The sequence below is a fragment of the Rattus norvegicus genome, chromosome 14 (genome assembly GCF_036323735.1).
Source record: "Rattus norvegicus strain BN/NHsdMcwi chromosome 14, GRCr8, whole genome shotgun sequence".
NCBI lineage: Eukaryota > Metazoa > Chordata > Mammalia > Rodentia > Muridae > Rattus > Rattus norvegicus.
The window spans coordinates 31,567,317-31,585,818 of NC_086032.1; the positions used below are offsets into that span (position 1 = coordinate 31,567,317).

Sequence of the window (18,502 nt, forward strand, 5' to 3'; positions counted from 1 at the left end):
TCTCCTAGCCCCTTCTCATTTCCTGGTCCGTTCTATCTTCACCTGTGTCTAGTTTGTAGCCTCTCTTCAACCTGTCCCAAGAAAACTGACTCCTTTTCTCTGCACATCACCGTAAGTAGCTTCCCTTTTTTTCTCTCTTGTGAGAGTTGGGCACATCCTATTTAGTCAAATCTTTCTGATTCATCAGTTTGTCTGCCACTCAATTAGATATCACTTTCTAACATGGGTGCTTCCTTCTACAAACTATGTTTACTGTTTGGTATTAAAGATATGTGCCACGGGCTGAGCTACATCACAACTAGAAACAGCGTTCTTGGGTAAATAACACATCCTTGAGGTTCACAGTGTGATCAGACATCTTGTAACATTTATCCTCAGTACTTTTCCAATTTTACTGCATGCCAGGGACTGTGGACAGAGCAGCATTTGAAGTCTAGTTTCTGCTCTCAAGGGACCTAAGTCTTTTAGAAAGCTGATATAAATAAATTGTAATAAAAGGTTGAGACAATGGGATATCATAGTCATAGCAGGACCACCTTACAGAGAAGTCTAGGACAAATCAAAAGCTGAAAGAGACCTGTAGAAAATCGGTAATTAGGAGGTAAGACCAGGTAGCCAAGTCAAGGTCAGCACTTAAGTGTTCTAGGCACGTGTAGATTGGTTGTGATTAAGAAGCAACCAAGTAGATAGGAAAAAACAAATAATGGATACAGGAGGCCAAGTCCTTCTTGAATAAAATTTTAGTTGGTCACAATTATGTGAGGTGGCCTTTGGAGTGGACCAACATCAACTATACTCCTGTGACTTGTTAGGAAGCTTTCCTGTGGTTTAAAACTATAAAAAGGTCATCTTGTAAAAAACTTAATACACCATTCACGCCTACTTGCTTTTGGGTACCTGAGATTACAATTCTAATTAGCACTAAATAAATGTAACTATCCCCCCAACTAAGCTAATTTGATTCTGGGTTGACACTGTTGACTAAAACTTGGCTAACAGTTGCCGCTGTGTGGTTCAGTGACGTAAAAGATGAATCACCACTTTCCTAATTCAATGTCCATTAGAATTAACAAAATTTTAAAAAGCCCTGCAGGGTCTAACTCCAGTTTTGAGTTGAGCTGTAAATTTCCTTTCTAGAACTCCAACTTCCTTAATGTTTGTGTCCTCTCCCAGGCCTTTTGAAAATCTCCGAGCTCAGCCTGACATTGTTGCCCATCTAGTTCATTAGTCACCCACCAGCCATGTAGACTTAACCCAAGAACCACAGGGCCGCTGACTACTAAGGAGCAGCAAACAGCCACAAGGTACTGACTTAATATGGAAGACAAAGGAGTTTCAGTCAAGACTTTATTTAAAGAAAAAAGGGGCTGAAAGAGTGAAACTGCTAAGGTCCGAATTCAGTTCACAGCAGCTAGCTACACTGGGTGGCTCACAGGTACTCCAGCTTCAAAGCAGACCTGGATTTTATATCTGTTCTCAAGCGCACAAAACCACAGATACACAATGAACAAAGTAAAGCAGAGGCCAGAGAGGTTGCTCAGCAGTGAATAACTTTCACATAGGACCCAGGTTCAGTTCCCAGTACCTACATGGTAGTTCACAACCATTCTAAACTAAACTGTGGATGTGAACACCTTCTTGGGCCCTTGTCCACACAGGGACACATCATGTGGGGAAGAAAGAGGTTAGATTCTACATTTTCACAAGTTCTGGCCCTAAATCCCAATTTGATAGGGCTGTGTCACCTAAACTTCGGTGTGTGTGTAGGGGGTGGGGGGTTCTTTTGGTTTTCATAGGTGGGAAAAAATGTGTTGAGGCGCCCACACGATTTGCTTCATTATTAACCTAGAAACTTGTGTTGTTCCAAGACAGTGTTTTATTAGTATAAAAGGTAAGAACCACCTTTCCCGAGGCTCTTACCATGCAAGGACAAAATGGTAATGTAACTATAAACCTATCAACTAAAAAGTGGATAAAGTAAACTTTGCCAACCATTTTGGCACACTCTGAAATTGTTACTAGCCCACACCCATAATCCCAAATTCCTGAGATTGCAAAGCAGCACTTGACCAAAAATTTGGGACCTGTTTTCACAGTTTAAACTACTAAGCTTACAGCAAAGGAGATTATTGGCATATTAGCTTTACCAGTATAAACAAAAATTCTGCTAGGTTTCCCCGATTGTTTATCTGCTTATTACAAGGTTTCTAGGCACGTTCGTTAGTTTCTGGTCATTTCTCCAGAGTAGCTTCCAGCTCTGCTACTTTCCTCCAGTCCCGGGAACAGTTTTGGGCATTTAGGGAGGCTCTGGGTGCTTAGTGGTTTATCGCACGTCTCCAAGCGCTTGGACCACGTGTTCTGGCTCCAGGGCCCAGGCGCGGTCTTGGGGAAGCCGACCACGCACTTTGCCAGAAGGGCTAAGATCCAAACGCGTCTGCGTCAAGCCTGCTAGCTTTCGGAGGGCTAGGGGCACCCTAGCGGGTCCGAAAGCAAGTTACTCACCTTCAGCTGTCGCCATTATCCTAGGTGAACTAGAGGAGCAGACCGCGCGGGAAAAAGAAGCAGCGATCTGGAAAACAAGAGAGATCACAGGACTAGAGGGCGGGAAAAGGGAGGTGCGGCCCACGGACACGCCCCAGCGAAGCAGCTATTAAAAGTTCAGCCCTGCAACCCACCAGCGAACCCAAAGCACTCGGCTGGCTGCTCAGGGCAGGAACCGCGTCCCCAGGCTTCCCTCCACGCAGGCGTACTGACGCGACCCCGCTTCCGGCGGCCCCTCCCCCGCAGTCCGCGAAAAGTGGCGCGCAGGCTGCGGGCCCCCGCCGGCCGGAGAGGTTTCTGGGTTGGATCGGACCAAGTCCTGATGGCCGGGGGACGGCGTGAGACCAGGGACACGCACGGCTCAGACTTTCTGAGGGACCAACGCGATTAACTACGCTACTCTCATCACCTACGCCTTGGGAGCGGGAAAATAACGGAGTCTCCCACGTGCAGGGAAAAGCAGCGATCCTGACCTCTGCCGCGGAGAATTAACCCCAGTCCCTTGACTCCATAGCTCCGCCCCCGTCCCGTGTCCTAGCTGATTGGCCCGGAGCTGGAGGGCGCCGCCGCAGTAGCGAGATACTAGCCGGCGGGGAAGGAGGAGGCAGTCTGTAGCTCGAGCCTGTGAGGCGCTCTATAGCGGAGCGGACAGCTGGTTGGCGCTTGGACCACGCCGCAGCAGCAGGTCCCTCCACGTGCTTTCGGCGGCGCCATGGAACTGGAGGAGTCGGGGATCCGTGAGGAATGTGGTGTGTTCGGGTGCATCGCTTCTGGAGACTGGCCCACGCAGCTAGATGTGCCACATGTGATCACTCTGGGACTCGTGGGGCTTCAGCACCGGTGAGCAACAGGATGAGGGGTGGGGGTGGAGTGGCAAGTATTTGCTCAGTTCCACGAGCCGCTTCCCAGCTCTGTGCTGCGGGCACCGTAAGACTAGGAGTGGATCAGGCTAGGAACACGGTGGATCAGGACTAGGAGGGTGGATGGAGACTAGGAAGGTGGGTCACGATTAGGGTAGATGGATCTGTGGAATCAGGACCAGTACCTACGCAGGAGATTGACCAAGTGGGGGTGCAAGTCTTGCCTGCATAGACATTAACGTAGCCTGTCGCATTCCTCCCGAATGCTCTTGACTGGTAAACCCCAAGAATGTGCATCTCTCCCCGCGGGTTTTTTTTTTTTTTTTTTTTTTTTAATGCTGGAGTTTGCTTACACTAGCCAGGTTGGGAAGGGATCGTTAAGATCTTGAAACTAGACTGAGTGTTCTAGAGATAAGCTTCTGTAGGATGGTGGTGCTGAAGGACCTGCACTTGAAGTTTCTTTTGTTGTTATTTTTTGTTTTTGTTGTTTTGTTTTGTGCACGGAGTCTTCAGCTTGCAAGCTTTGTTTGCAAGGGCAGAGCTACTGGTCAGATTGTCCAAGTTTGGGTGCCACATGCATCGCTAATGATTACCTTTTCCTTAACCACACTTAACCTAGAAGTTGTCTTTTTGCATTTTCCAGAGTCCGGAGTCTTTGAATTTCCATTTCACATTCTATATACTCCTTATTCATTAAAACCATCTGAGGTGAATCACACAAAATGAGTCCGTCTATCTTGAGAAAAGGTTTATAAACTGAGCAGGTTGAATTCACGTACTTAGGACTACGCACCCGTGTGACAACTAATGAAAAAAGGAAGGGTATATGGATGATTTTGGAGGATGAAAGGGGGAGGGGAAGTGATGTAATCAATTATGATCTTAAAAAGCTAAGAGGTGGGAATGTGCTCACTGGTAGACTTACCTAGATCAGTGGGAGCTGTAGGTTCAATCCTTAGTATGTGGGGTTAGTCAGAAGATTATGCATATAACCCAAAAGAGAAATTTAAATGATTCTGAGGAGCAGTAGTGGATAATGTTTTAAATGTTGTTTTGAGTATCCCATTAGGAACAGTGGGAGTGAATCTAGAGAATTTTAGAGCTCAGATTAGGGACTCCATCTTTTTCTTAACTGTGTTTACATTTTGGTCGGTTACTTAGAAAGTTCCCCTCATGTCTCATTTGTCTCCCTCCTTAAATGTGAGGCTGAAGAAAGAGAAGCTTTTTTAAGAACTGTTTTGAGAGAGTGAGAGTGTGTGTGGTGGGGTGAGGGGACTGTATGTGGTGTCTGTCTTTTTAAATTAGCTACAAGTTGGCAGGTGCTGTGGCATATGCCTCCAGCTCAAAGCACTGGAGAGGCAAGGGCAAACTGATCTCTAGAGTTTTTGAGGCTACATAGCAAATCTCAGGCCAGCCAGAGCTACAGTGAGACCCCGTCTCAAGAAATAAATATACAAGCTACAACTTACTTAGTCACGTGTCCCTATGTTATTTTGCTTCTATACTTTTATATGAGAAAGCTGTATGATTAGATAATGTAAGTACAATAAAGATAAGGTGTCTTAGTGGTATCAATGGGTTATATTTTATAGTATAGTGTATAATCTCAGCGCTGGCAAACAAAGCAAGACTTGTCTACCAAAAGAGGGAGGACTTTATTAGGATAACTATTTAACTAAACTAAGCAAGGCTTTGTTAGGAGACTAGAGTTAAAAATAGGACTGTGGAGTGGTTTGACTTGGTTTGGTATTTTTCCTTTGAACATCAGTGATAAGCTAGTTTCTGGGGGAACAAACATACTACCTAGAGACTTAGGATTTTCCTTGAATAAGAATGACATTAAGGTTTACCTAGATCTCAGTACAAATCTAGGCAGTGCAACATTTTAAATAAGAGGAGCATCTCTTATCATTCAGTAGCATTAACTTGAATTGAAAAACCAGTGGAATGCCATACCATTATGTCCAGAAGATATAATAGTTGCCTGTTACCCTAAAACCATAGGTCAGGACCAAAGAAAATAAGGACACACTTTGAGGGATGGTGTGCTTAGGATTACACAGAGGCCTTCTCACATGGACTAAGCACACACTGTCCACCAAGTTACATAACCAGCCTAAGAACTAATGTATGTATATTGCACTGAACATGGGACTATTAAAACCTGGAAAGGTGATCACAGGTGAATGTATAGTAGAATTAAAGGGGCGTTTCTTCAAAAGAGAGGTACGATAGAGTGGCTGCGGCACATTCCTTTAATCCTAGCACTTGGAGGCAGAGGCAGGAGGATCTCCTGAGTTCCAGGACAGCCAGGAATACACAGAAACCCTCTCTGTCTGGAAAAACCAATACAAAGAGAGGAGTGGCTTACTTCAGAAGCCTCCAGTATTACCATTCACATGAGGATGTACTCACATAAGAGTCATAAAATCACCAGAGACCATGTGGGCTTGGAAGCATCGAGTCTAGTTATTTGCAGAGATTCTGAACAATTCTAGACAAGTCTGAACTGTTCTAGACATCTCTGGTCACTCACTTTTATCTTTAAATCACCATCCCATCTTATGGAGATAGAACAGTTTGGACCTGTTTATTTAAAATTTTTTTTTTTTTAAAAGGTTACTCAAACTATCCCATCAATCAGCTGCTTATGGATATGGTTTGTTCTCTAAAGGTTTGTGTGTGGGAAGTGATGCTCGGTGTGGCAGTGCTGTAGTGGTATCTTTTAAGAGATGGAGTTCACGGGAAGGTTCGATTGTGGGTTAAGAGTGGTCTGACTGAGGAACTTAGCTCTGTGAGAGCAAGATGCTATAAAAGAGTGAGCCCCATCTATGCCCTCCCTGTCTTCCTCCCTCACCATTACACGTGACCTTTACTATGGTCACACACACTGAGAGTCTCACTAGAAACTGAACGGATGGGACTTCCCAAACATTGGCTTTGAGCCTCCCAAACCTTTTAAAAGAAAAAAAGTGCCTAAGCTGGGCCTCGCGATGACACATGCTTGTGATCCCGGCTCTCGGGAGGCAGAGGCAGGTGGATCTCTTGAATGGAGTTGGTATGCAGAGGGAGTTCCAGGCCAGCCAGCCAGAGAAACCCTGTCTCAAAAACCAAAAGGAAACCAAAACCAAAAAAGTATAAGGTACCTTTCTGTATTTTGTAATAGTAATGAAAAATAGATTGTTAGGTGGTTTGGTTTTTTTTTTTTGTTTTTTGTTTGTTTTGTTGTTGTTGTTGTTTGTTTTTTTTGGGTTTTTTTTTTTTGTTTTGTTTTTTTTTTTTTGTTATTTAGGAAATGAGCGTGTCAGTGAGTGGTCCTGTTCCAGAGCAGAAATTAAAACCAATGACTAATACTACATATTTTTAGGCTTCTAAACATTTGTGAAGTTTACCTGATGAAGGTGAGGGTCCTGATGGAAGAAACATCCTGTAGAACCTTCCAAATCTATTAAGCTTTGAGGAAACCAGTTTGTAATGATCTCAGGAGACATTTTCTTGAGAGGTGTAGACATTGTTTCTGTAAAGAATGTGTAATATCACCAGAAAAGCAGCCAATAGGGAGAGGTACACTCAGACAGCCTCCAAGGTAAGTATTCCCAGGCCTCTTCCCAAAGGGTGCAGAGGAACACAGTGTGGTGGGAAGATGAACTTTTGGCGGGGCGCCGGATTAAGGCTGCTGGTGGTAACAATGAAGCTAAACCACCAGCTTAGTCTTGGACGATACTCATAGACTTGTGGTCTGTTTTGTCATCTTTTGGGCTACGGGTAAGTACTTTAAGGTTCTAGTATTGAGATTTAATCAGCTCAGAAAGATGCTTTTCTGTATTGAGCCAGTAGCCAGCAATCTCCTCACGTGACATTCACTGGAGGTTAAAGGTGGGCCAGCTCATCTGACCCACTTTTTATAAATTAAATGGTACTGCAAGATTCTTCATCTCCCTTGATTACCAGAGCCGGGGTGCGTGTTGAGATTCAGTTTCCTCTACTCCCCACTGCGTTGCATGCCAGTTAGGTGGGATATGGATATATTCCATCCAAGAATTATATCACTAGGCCATTTTGTTGCTATGCACATCACATCATAGCTCTTGGTGTACAAGCTTGTTTGATGCGGGTCAATCACTCAACAAGGTATCTTGTTCATCAAGAGACTGGGTAAACATTAGCTGTAGGAGGCTGCTGCCAGGGTAACCCAGCACACTTGTTTTACGTCATAGAAGCCTCTATAAATAACCACGCACTACAATGATGAGAAGCACGGTCTAGCAAATACAGTTGCCCGCTGCCATTATCATCAGGTGTCCTGTGCTGTTCTGAGATCGTGATGTACTTTTAAATGACTGGCCTTCCGTAGGGAACACAGGGCAAGTGTGACTCCTGACCTCACAGAAGCGTGTTAACTCACTAGTTCAGAAGCACAGGAGTCTCTGGAACTCAAGTTTCTGCATTTAAATTGGCCATAATGATCAACAGCTAGGTCGTAGCTTGTTTGGACTAAATTCTTACGAACCCTTTAGAATAGTGCCTGGAATCAAGTCTGGATACGGCTGTATCCACCATGGGTATGCTCTCAGAGGTGCAGACAGATGTTCATTGACAGGCACGCACTTACTCATAATGGCCTTAGTCTGGGGGGAAACTGGAATAATATGGGGGAGGGGGTGATGGAATGGAATAGACAGCTCCAGAGTATTACACAAAACATTCCCAACACAAGCACAGTTAGGAATGGATCTCAGAAGCATGACTGCATGAGAAGAACTTGACATTTAAAGTTCATATTGAGGGCAGGGGCGAGTACAAGTGTTAAGCTAAACTATGATGGTAGATGGATTAGTGATGGTCTTTTGGGATGGAGCTAAAAGCTAGCAGGTTTGTAAGGGCATATAGAATTCTTGGTTTTGTTGGTATCATATTTTTTTTGCTGTGTCATCAAGGCTGGCTTTGAACTTTTGATCCTTCTTAACGTTCTGAATGATGATTTGGGTGATGGTCACAAGATTGGGCTATCTAATTAGGAGCAGAGAATAGAACTCAGTTTAGTCTTGTGCACATTCCTGTATATAGTCAGCCATCTGTCTACATGCCTTCTGTAGCCATGGTTTCAATCCATAAATACTGAAAGGAATTTTTTTAAACTAGCTGTACTGAATAATAAAAAGGCTTTCTTGCCATTGCTTTTTAAACAATACAGTGTGACTGTTTCACAGCAGTTACATTGTATTAGATATTATCTAACAGCAGTGAGATGTTTAAAATATACAGGAGGAGATGTGTAGCTTATATAGAAATATTGTGCCTTTTGGGCTGGAGAGATGGCTCAGCGGTTAAGAGTACTGACTGCTCTTCCAGAGGTTCTGAGTTCAAATCCCAGCAACCACATGGTGGCTCACAACCACCTGTAATGAGATCTGATGCCCTCTTCTGGTGTGTCTGAAGATAGCCACAGTGTACTCACATATAATAAATAAGTAAATCTTTAAAAAATTTTTTTAAAAAAAGAAATATTGTGCCTTTTATATAAGGAACTTGAATGTCAGCATATTTGTGTGTCTTCTATATTGCATTGAACTTTCTCTTCTAGTATCTGGTTAGCTCATACTTTGACTTTTTAAGACAGGGTCTCTCACTCTATCCCAGGCTAGCCTGGAGCTCTATTATGTATCCTTGGATGACCTCTGCCTCACTCAGGTCTCCCCTTAGGCTCCCAAGTACTGGGCTTACAAGGAAATGAGTTGTGACATCTGGATCGCTGGTTCATTTCAGGGTTTTAATTTGTATAATTCTAAAAAGACTTCAGAGTTTGGCTTATCTTTATAATTATTAAAACAGTATACCGATTATTACCTATCCTTTGAGAAAACCAAATTTTATAGCTTTTTAATTTGTGGGCCCCATTCCTTTTATGTAACTAAGTGTAATTGAAGGGGCGTGGTTATTACACTTACCTGACTGGGAACGAATCCAGTGACTTTGAGTTCCTCTTACTCTTAATGTGAACTAATTTCTCAGCATTCTCTACTCAGTCCACAGACTGTATTTAGTCTAGTTTGTCAGGGACGGGGCTAAATATCTCTGTTATCAGGAAAATGCAACAAAAGTTCTTCATAGAAAAAAGGCCCTGGCATTTCCCAGGCTCTTACCGCCTTCCTGTGCTTTTCTCTTGTTGCTCCCAGTTCCAAGGCTTCCAAAGTGACCTTCAGGTGATTCTTAAACAAGCATTAGAAAATCAGTGTGTGGTGCCTTGCAGTATGTGTTAACTTTCCAGTATATTAAACTAGGAATACTGAAGTGATTAGAAAAATTAATGAGTTGAAGAATTAGGAGTATTTTGGTCAGGGCCTAGAAAGAAATTGAAGTTAGAAATATATTTTAGTCAGTTGAATAAATAATGGTGGTGTGTGGACTTTGTTTTTAAAAGACTATTTTTCTTTCTTTTTCTTCTTTTCTTTTTCTTTTTTTTTTTTTTTTTTGGAGCTGGAGACCAAACCCAGGGTCTTGTGCTTGCTAGGCAAACGCTCTACCACTGAGCTAAATCCCCAACCCCTAAAAGACTATTTTTTTTCTTGGTAGCTTAAATACAAAGAGGAAAGTGCCTAAGTTCTTATGTTAAAGTCATTGCCAAGCTTACCGTGTTTCCGTTTGGTAATTCCAGGAGTCCTGCTTTTTAGGATGCAGTCAGTTTCATCATGAAATCTCCGTTTTCTCCAAGGGCTATCATTTGTCTTCTGTAAAACTCTTTGTTCACGGTTTGGAGTTTTATGCGTGGCATCATGACATTGTTTCCAGTCTCTGTCTATCCCAAACTGGATAGGTCTCTGGGCAGTTTCCTCCGATGTCCCTTTGTTTCTGGTGGTCTCTTCAGGCGTTTGCCTGACTCTTTCACCATGCCATATTTGTACCAGTGCTGTGACCTCGTTTTCAGGCTGGTGCCTTCCAGCTCCTGGGTCATTTGATGTCACAGTGTGTGTGTGACTTTCAGCACCTTCCAAGGGAATACGATTACCTGTGAACCAACAGGCTTTCGGTTATTCACACATGTTAACAGTTCTTGTGTTCTCATAACTCTACAGTCAGTCTGGAAACAAGGCAGACTGCCACCTGAGATAGCTGCTTTCGGTTAATCAGTTTTCACAGGATTTTTACAATTATAAAGTATATTATTTACTAATTTCTTTTGGTAAGAAATGGGAATAGACATTGTCTTTCACCTCTCATACTCTGTACCAACTTAGGTATAATAAGAAAGCTCTGAGGAATACATAATAGAGGTCTAGCTTTCAACAGCACATACTAGACTGAAAATGTGAAAAGAACACTTAAAATCTAGCCACCCGGACCCTGACTGTTCATGGTATTTTCCTCTGGTAGAAAACAGAGTTGCAGTTTGAATGTAATTTGTTCTTTCAGTTGAAGGTTGTGCTGAGCCCCACTATGGGGCAGAATTCTCTCTTCCAAAACATAACCTTGACTGAGGAGGTGTGCCTTTGTCAACCACATTCTAAGGCGGCTATGTTGGGACCGCCTCCTTCAGCATCTTCAAGTGTCCCGCATTAAACTGCGAGGCAGTATGTTGAACTTGGGGCTGAGATAGTATTTTCAGACCAAGTCTGTCTGTTTAGCACCTAAGAGCATTCTCATTTGATCTTCATGGTAAATAAGGATGCTCCTTAGTATAGTTGATAGTGAAGACAGGAGATCACTTTAGTAACTTTAACAGTTTTCATGTTGAAACTATTCTATATTCCCCAAGAATATAAATAAATATTTTCACGAGCTGCTAGTCCTAAGCCCAGTAAGTGTCATGGGGTTATCTGGTGTGCTGTACACGTAGGAGATGTCTCCAGGTCAGTCGTTCGCACCCTGGGTATAGAGCACAGCTACTCCTGTGTTGGTACTCTGAATGGAAGTGTAGCAGGCTCTGATAGGACTCGCTATACTTGGGACAGTATTTTAAAAATAGTGCACTGTGTAACAAAATACGTTGAACAATATTTAGATGTTTACAAAATTGAATTTTGAACTAGAAAGAAATTTGTATTAATAAGCCAGTGAGCCTAAATAGTTAGGAGACCTGTAAGTATATGCAATAGTGGGTATGAGGAGAGCTTCCTCAAGCCAGAGCCCAGAGCTCATTAAGGACATATTTCCACAGTGACCCCAAGATGAAGTTTAGATTGTGACAGCATCAACCCTCGAATGATAGACTGCATTCTGGAGTCATGTAGAGCCACTCAGTAAGATACATACACTTTAGTCCCTCTCCTCTCTTTGAGACAGGATCTCCCTATGTAGCTTTGGCTGCCCTGGAACTTGCTTTGTTGACCAGGCTGGCCTTGAACTCAAGACTTCTGACTTGCTTCTGCCTCATGAGTGCTGGGACTAAAAGCATGTGCCACCCACACCCTGCAATTCTCATTCTTAGCAATTCTCACTGTGTAAAACTGACATGAGTAGTGAACCATTTCCCCCCCAGGGAACATACAGAGTTAGACTCCTGGAAGGCTTTGATTAGGATACTTCTTGCCATAGGTCAGTATATAACTCTTGTGTGTTTCTGCTTCATGTAGATTCAGTAACATTGGACTCACTATCAACAGCGTCTGCAAGTCATGCCTGAATGAAGGTTATCTGATTTCTCTCTGAGGTTCAACAAAGCACCTAACCTTTAGAAGCTCTATATAGCATGGTAACACTGCCCTCGGGGTGTTGTTCAAGTAAAAGTCACTTCCATGTATGCAAAAACAAAACATCGATGTGCACACCATATGAGTAGTAATGAGATGAATCAGGAGTCCAAAGTCATCCTCAGCTACAGAGGGAGTTAGAGGCCCACCTGAGCTACATGAAACCCTCTATAAACAAACACATTTAATTAGACCCTCAATTAATTAATTAGAGCATGTTCTCTGGAAAACGAGAGAAGGATTTCTGTGGTGCATTTGTATGTGGATGTTGTTTTCCAGTGTGAGAAGAAAATTATCAAAGCTTGAAATAAAAAAAAAAACCAACTTGTTTACATTAAGATAGCTAAAATAAAGGTAAGGTGTTGGTTATCTGACTTGAACTGAGCAAACCGAGCGTGCCTGTGTCAGGACACTACAGATTTCCGTGCTGCCCTTTGCATAGCAAATGTCCCTTGAACCCTCCTCAAGGACTGATTTTCTTATTGCAAACTTTAGTAATGGCCAGCTATACCTGGTCACTGTACCAAGCCTTAAATGCTAGGATAGTAGGTTGTTGGCACAGGCTTTTGAAGAGAAGTAAATATCTCTTCCTGTCCATGAAAAACTTCTGTTTAAAATTTTCTTACATATAAAGGCTCAGATATGAAAGAGAATATGGTTATTTTCCAACACTTTAATGAAATCAATTGTTAAGAGGTTATCTTTGTAAACTAGTAAGTGACCTTAACACATACTGGTGTAGAGCAGCCATAGGGTGGGAGGAGAGAGATTACTCGGCAGCGTTTTTAGTAGTGGGCCCTCATCTCCAGGTTTGCTAGGTTTTCGTGCCAAGTGATCTCCAGGCCTCGTGCATGTCTGGACATCTGTTTAAATCACTGTAAACTGGTAGACTTTTAAAGATCGTAGTGGAAAGATAAGATGGTTCGGCTGCAATACTTATACCCCAGAGTTGAAAACGGGTTCAACATAAAGTACTTGCCCTGGATAAGCTGTATATGCAAGCTCCTTTATAAACCAAGGCTTTTGTGTACCCTTGTTCTTCACTGCAGCGTTGTTCAAAATAGCCAAGAGGCAGAAAGAACCCAAGTGATCCGAGTAACTAAGTATGCAGATGATAGCACAGATTTGTCCTAACACACACGAACCTAATGAAAGACGTTATGCTAAGTGAAGAGATAGATCCTTCTGTAACACTGCGTGCATGGGTAGTCACATTGATGAGAACAGACTGGAACAGTGGTTACCACAGGAAGAATTGGGAGTTCCTCCGTCATGAATGTGGATATTTCAGTTTGAGATAACAGTAATTCTGTCTGGTATCTTTTGTAACTGGAGTTGTCTGAGAGTTTCAAGATACTTGTTACTGGGTGCTTTCTCTCGCTGCATGTGCACGTGTTTTAAGCGATAACGCGCTAGAATTGGCTAATTTTTCTTCTGAGTGGAATCTTAATTGGTGCTTGTGTGCTGTTCTCTGTGATCTGTCATACTGTGTGCTGGTCACATTGTCTGAGCACGGCAACCTCGCTGTGATTCTCAACACAGCTGTGCTTAAGAGTGTAGGTGCTGAGCTGAATTCCAGAGGGTTAGTTAGCCCTGGAACTTTCAACCTTCCTAACGCTGTGACCCTGTAATGCTATTCGTGTTGTGCTGACCCCCAACTGTAGAATTTTTGTTGCTACTCCATAACTGTAATTTTGCCCCCTTTATGAATCGTAATACAAATATTTTTGGAGCTTGTTGCACACAGGTTGGGAACCACTGTGCTAGACCAAAATCTCCAGGAACTTGAGCTGGAGCTTCCCCGGAGCTGGGGACCGAACCCAGGGCCTTGCACTTGCTAGGGAAGCGCACTACCACTGAGCTAAATCCCCAACCCCGAGCTTAGGATTTAATTAGTTATTGGCAACCCAGGAGGAATTGCAGCCCTACCTCTAACAATGAAGAGAGATTTATAATTTACTTTAAAGTAAGAAAGGAAAATGTTAGGACTGGGGATTAACCCATCAGAAGGGTAAGATGTACCTTTGTATTTGCATCACATAGGTGTATCAGAGTTCATGTAAATCATATAACTCTAGTTACAAAATTAACCAGACGGGCATTCTAACATTGAACTCTACTCCCAGCTCTAATACCACCTAATTTTCCCCCCATAGGACTTTTTCTTTTTTTTCTTTTTTTTTTTTTTTTTTTTTTGGTTCTTTTTTTCGGAGCTGGGGACCGAACCCAGGGCCTTGCGCTTCCTAGGTAAGCGCTCTACCACTGAGCTAAATCCCCAGCCCCAACTTTTTCTTATTAAAAACTGTAATCTGATTGTTAAGTGATCGCACTTCCACCCCACCCCAAACCTATGAAGCACAGAACATCTTGTCTAGTAAACCAGAGGAAAAGGGCTACTAGGCTGTATGGCTTTGCTTGTAAGTCATCACTGGCCTTTCTCCTTTCCAGGGCTGTGTGAACCTTTCTCCTGTAGCCCTGTGGTTTGAGTGGAAGAGGTTTGCTACAAGGCAGTAATTCTCACATTCAACATGCATCCTGTGTCCCCTGGTCTCAGTGTTTCTGGTGCTGGAGAAAATGATTTAAATTTTAAATCAGTTCTCCGATGACTCTGTTCCCTCTACACTTTAAGAACAGCAGCCAACAGAAAGTTACCTTGTTCTTGTTGCTTTCCCCTCCCGTCCATATACTTCATAACTAAGAGTGATAACCTTTCACATAATGTTATATCCTAAATAGCATCCTAGGTTCTTATAAAACATCTCGAAAGTCTCCCTCTCATGACCCCATGCAAATTGTTCTCCAGAGCCATTCCCACAAATACCATGGGAGTTAAGGCTCCAATATAAGGATTTTCTGGGAACTGAGGTGGGATAATTAAATTTATAGCAGTACCCTATAATAACATCGTATTTTATCCTTCACTTGTAAACAGAGCATTTTACTTGGTTCAAGACAGTGTCTTACATTTGAAAAGCTGTCTTCTGATATAATGCTTACTGAGTCATCTCTAGTGACTTCTCCAGCAGCGACTGTAAGAACATAAAGAGATAGGCAGTTTTTGTCTTAACCTTTACTCCCTTTCAGAATTTCACTTTAAATTCACTAAAACTCAGTGAGCCTTTGCTTTTAGATTCCTTGACTTCGAGTTCCTTTTACCGAAGGTTACTGGTGGGTATTGAGCATATGTTAATTTCTAAGTCTTGTGACACAGATTCCACCTACCCCTCTCAACCTTGACTGATCACTGCCCTGCCTGTGGGCAACTTTATCAGTAGACAGCTCACATTGTTTTAGTGAAAACAGCTGCAGAAATACCTAGCATACTTGTTTTTTCTACTTCCTTGAAAGTTTCCGTCCTAACTGCTATTCCCTCCGCGTTTCTTTAGGTGCACACTGTAAGGTTGCAGTATTTAAGCCACAAAATCTTTAGGGAAGTACATTGTACAGGTCTTCATGGCCACCTTGCCTGTACCTCCCATTTTAGACAAAAGTCTGTGTACTAGGCTGTGTCAGCGTTCCATCCCAGAGGCTGACTTAGAACTTAGATTCCTGGCTCCTGGTCCAGTTCCTTTCTTGTTACCTGTTTGTGTGCACTGTATCTCTGTCATTTGAACTACATTTATTTTTAAAGGGCTTCACATTTCACAGAAGACCTCACCCACCTCTAACGATGTCTTGACTGCCAATTTTAGATTTGCTGTTTTATGCAGTTGGTGTGAAAACTTAACCTTCTGTGATCTAAGGTTGCCTACTGGCTTTTTGAGGACGTCATCTATTTTGAGACTTGTTCCCAAAATGCTACTTTATTTCTTCTTTGTAATTATGTTTTTTTTTTTCTTTTAACATCTTGGGGGAGAACAAATCCATTTTAAATCCATTTTATGAATTCAGCAAAGGGCCCACCTGATGGTTCAGTGGGTGAGTGGTATGCATGCCTGGCAACCTAAACTCACTCTGTGGAGTGTAAAAATAGAAAACACACACATTCTATAGCGTTGTTCTGACTTCCAAACGTGCGTTGGGACACATGCCCCTTCTTCCATGCACCCCTGTGTAGCATATGTGCAAAATAACTCAAATGAATAACATTTAATGAAACCTATTTAATGCAGATTTTATTCATCTTCTGTAGCTGAACCAACCCCTTCATGATGTGACAGCATGTTAAGAGTACTTTTCCGGGCTGGAGACATGGCTCAGTGGTTAAGAGCACTGACTGCTCTTCCAGAGGTCCTGAGTTCAATTCCCAGCAACCACATGGTGGCTCACAACCATCTGTAAAGGGATCCGATGCCCTCTTCTGGTGTGGCTGAAGACAGATACAGTGTACTTATATAAAATAAATAAAAAAAATTTTCTAAAAAAGAGTACTTTCCCTCTCCTCTCTACATGTCTGATCTGTTTCCATTTCTACATGGGCACATTGTGAGGTTTGTCCCCATCTTGGAATTCATGGTTTTTGTTTTGTTTCGTCTTGTTTGGTGAATTTTTCTGTCTTGCTATTTCCCAGAACGGCATTCGACTCATTAAAAAATGTCCTATTCCCAGTGATGCCTGGGTCTTGGGCTGTTCTTACAGTCTTGTATTCATGTTTTAGGTTTTTGTACTTTATTCTGCATGGCTTCCAGTCTCTTTCTCTTCCCATGTTTTGAAGCCTGCTCACGATTTGTTCAAATATCCTTTTATTTCTTACTGTCCCCTCTAGGTGCCGTGTAAGTTTTTTCCCTCCTTTGTTTGCTGCTGTTGGGAGTAAAAGTTGAATTATTAGAGCTTTCACTATTGACGTGCAGATACCTGCATCAGCCAGAGAGAGAACCGCACTCGTGGGTTGTGTAATCAGGCAAAATGCATGGGCAGATACAGTCTGAGTCACCTTCTCATTGGAGGTGAGAAGATAGCGAGTGTAGGCTTTTCTCTTAAGGCACAGGCATGAGCTAGCTTCAGTAAGGGATTGCAAGTCATTAAAACGTACTTGACTTCCTTGTGGATTTACTTTAGATGTAAATTTCCCTTCACCTTGCTAGACCCCTAGAAAGCTGTGCTGGGTGTGTTCATTAATGCGGATCAGCTTAGTTCTGAGATAGCTAACTCGATTCACAGTGTAAAGTTTGGAACCTTCAGAGCCAGTGTTTCTAGGAAACTCGCGCTTTATTAAAGAAATTTAATAAAGACTTAGAAATGATAGATTTTCAGTATAGATTGGTTTAAAAAGAGAAATCATTGATTCTAAGTCTCTATTAAGGGGGGGATGTCTATTTTCCTTACATTTCAAAGGCAGCCTTACTCTCTCACCTCAAAGTAGATCAGTTTCTTTACGTTTTGGCCTATTCTATACCTTGTTCATTCTGCCTGGTGCAAGAGATCAACAGTAAGGTTCCCTGGGTTCTGATGCTCTCCTGGGATAGCTTCCTTGTGTTCTCATGACGCTGACAGTGTGCCTGGAGGGGACACGAGTTCTCCCTGCAGCGCTAAGGAGGGGAGAATCGATTGGCGTAACTGATAGCTCTTGTAGAGGTGGACACATTTTGTAGCAGAGTGGTTGATACAGCTTGGCCATGTGCATAAGGGCTGGCAAGGTGTCACGGTGGGTAGAGACACTTCCGCCAAGCCTGTTTGATCCTCCAGAGAGAACCTTTATCACCACATTAAAACTGTCCACTTAGAATCAGGTTTCACAATTTAATTGAGGCTAAGTTTCAGGTAAGGAGTGGTCCAGATTTAGATTTGAAATTCTGCATTAGACAAGCAATGGGATCATGGCCGCCAGGTCCTGTACCACCAGAGCCTGGCTAGGGTATAGTAAAGATAGAATTGTCTATTTATCTATTGTCTGGTTTTATGGTCACAGAAAGGGCCTGGCTCAAACGGTCAGTGGAATTCGGAAAGGCTCTTACACCTACCTCTTTGGAGGACTTTTTCCTTCTAAGTTAGTCATTTGTGGTGCGAATCATAAAGTTGTTCAGAGGCTCTGGTCTTGAGGTGTTGAGCTAGAATGCTTACTGTTCCTGGTGCATTTGTATAAAGCAAGGAGAGACAAATGAGTGGACTCTTGGCCGCTGGGACTATGGTCCAGACTGATTTCAGTTATGAGAACATGAGCCTTATGTGAGATGAACATGAGGCTTATGTGAGATGCCATTGACATGTGTAGTCATTAACAGAAGTGACTAAATCTAAAAATGTCATGTCTGCTTGTCATTAAGTGTCAGTGGGTGGGGTCAGGGATGTAGAGGTTAATTTCTAGCACTGCGAAAGAGAAAAGGAGAGGGAAGAAGAGAGAAAAGGAAGGACTGTCTTATCTACAGTTATGAACAAGTATATTTAACCTGCAAGAGTTAACAGAAAGGACTGGAGAGATGTGGAAGGATACAGCCCAGAGGTGGCACTTGGTCAGCAAGAGCAAGGCTGTTCACT

General features: G+C 42.7%; 2 protein-coding genes across 7 annotated transcripts in view; one reads left to right on the forward strand and one right to left on the reverse strand.

The window, feature by feature from the left end:
- Window positions 1-18,502, reverse strand: part of Paics (phosphoribosylaminoimidazole carboxylase and phosphoribosylaminoimidazolesuccinocarboxamide synthase) — a 33,489-nt gene that overhangs the window by 13,962 nt on the left and 1,025 nt on the right. Inside the window, exons 2-5 of one of the 5 annotated variants that reach the window (XM_063272816.1) lie at window positions 10,033-10,407; window positions 9,545-9,610; window positions 6,794-6,918; window positions 2,503-2,569 (exon numbers count right to left, since the gene is read on the reverse strand). In XM_063272816.1, the coding sequence (XP_063128886.1) occupies window positions 2,503-2,569; window positions 6,794-6,918; window positions 9,545-9,610; window positions 10,033-10,407 (633 nt within the window). Of the gene's footprint in view, window positions 1-2,502; window positions 2,570-2,675; window positions 2,720-2,950; window positions 3,154-6,793; window positions 6,919-9,544; window positions 9,611-10,032; window positions 10,408-18,502 lie in introns of those variants that run through there. The other 4 variants (NM_080910.3, XM_006250853.5, XM_006250854.3 and 1 more) reach the window with 4 other exon arrangements.
- The window catches only part of Ppat (phosphoribosyl pyrophosphate amidotransferase), a 34,401-nt gene continuing 18,592 nt past the window's right edge, over window positions 2,694-18,502 (forward strand). The window contains exon 1 of one of the 2 annotated variants that reach the window (NM_057198.2): window positions 2,694-3,381. In NM_057198.2, coding sequence (NP_476546.1) covers window positions 3,254-3,381 — 128 coding nt within the window. In that variant the 5' untranslated portion in view covers window positions 2,694-3,253. The remainder of the gene's footprint in view (window positions 3,382-18,502) is intronic. The other variant, XM_039091566.2, reaches the window with a different exon arrangement.